An 810-nucleotide genomic window follows, 5' to 3' on the forward strand; every position below is an offset into this window, starting at 1 on the left:
AAAAGGAAAAGGAAAAGGAAAAGGAAAAGGAAAAGGAAAAGGAAAAGGAAAAGGAAAAGGAAAAGGAAAAGGAAAAGGAAAAGGAAAAGAAAAAGAAAAAGAAAAAGCGGAAGACAGAGGCGGAGAAAGGGCAGAAGCCGAGAGGGGTTTTGGCGGGTTTCTTGAACTGGTCTGCAATAATGTCTGTATGAGTTTTTGCATCGCCCCCAGAGCGTTTGCAGTTCTAGTCAAAGCCGAAGTCCCCGTCTCACCCCCCTCTCCGCCCCCCCCGCTTCGTATCCCCACTTCTAGCAGGCGAGTCTGCTGCTCCCGCTGCCGTAATCTTCCCTTCCAAAATGGGTCTTGGTGATTATAGAAGATCCAAATAAACGTAGCGGGGCATGAATAATGCTCATTGTAGAAAACTGACACTTGCTCAAGGAAAAGAAAGTTGGCTATAAAATCACTTCATTATTTGCTTGTACTGCGGCTCTGGGGCTAATCCCTCCGGAGGTCAGATTGCTGAGCGCTCTCTCTCTCTCCCTCTCTCCCTTCTCTGCTTTCAGGTCGCATTTTAGACATCCCTTGCAAAGTGTGTGGGGACCGCAGCTCCGGGAAACACTACGGGGTTTACGCCTGCGATGGGTGCTCGGGATTTTTCAAGCGGAGCATCAGGAGGAATAGGACCTATGTGTGCAAATCGGGAAATCAGGTACCAGCCGCAGCGCCCGCACCTCTTACCCTGCCGTTTCCCCAGGGCCCCGTACCGCCACCCCCGCCGACAGAAACACCCGCAGCAGTAAGATCCAGCTGCCACGCAGCCTCCCCCTC

General features: G+C 51.7%; 1 protein-coding gene across 1 annotated transcript in view; it reads left to right on the top strand.

Annotated features, from left to right (window-relative positions):
- The window catches only part of NR2E1 (nuclear receptor subfamily 2, group E, member 1), a 26,498-nt gene that overhangs the window by 13,725 nt on the left and 11,963 nt on the right, over positions 1 to 810 (top strand). Inside the window, exon 3 of the mRNA XM_009893864.1 lies at positions 546 to 691. Coding sequence (XP_009892166.1) covers positions 546 to 691 — 146 coding nt within the window. The remainder of the gene's footprint in view (positions 1 to 545; positions 692 to 810) is intronic.

Source organism: Charadrius vociferus, unplaced genomic scaffold (genome assembly GCF_000708025.1).
Source record: "Charadrius vociferus isolate BGI_N301 unplaced genomic scaffold, ASM70802v2 scaffold129, whole genome shotgun sequence".
NCBI lineage: Eukaryota > Metazoa > Chordata > Aves > Charadriiformes > Charadriidae > Charadrius > Charadrius vociferus.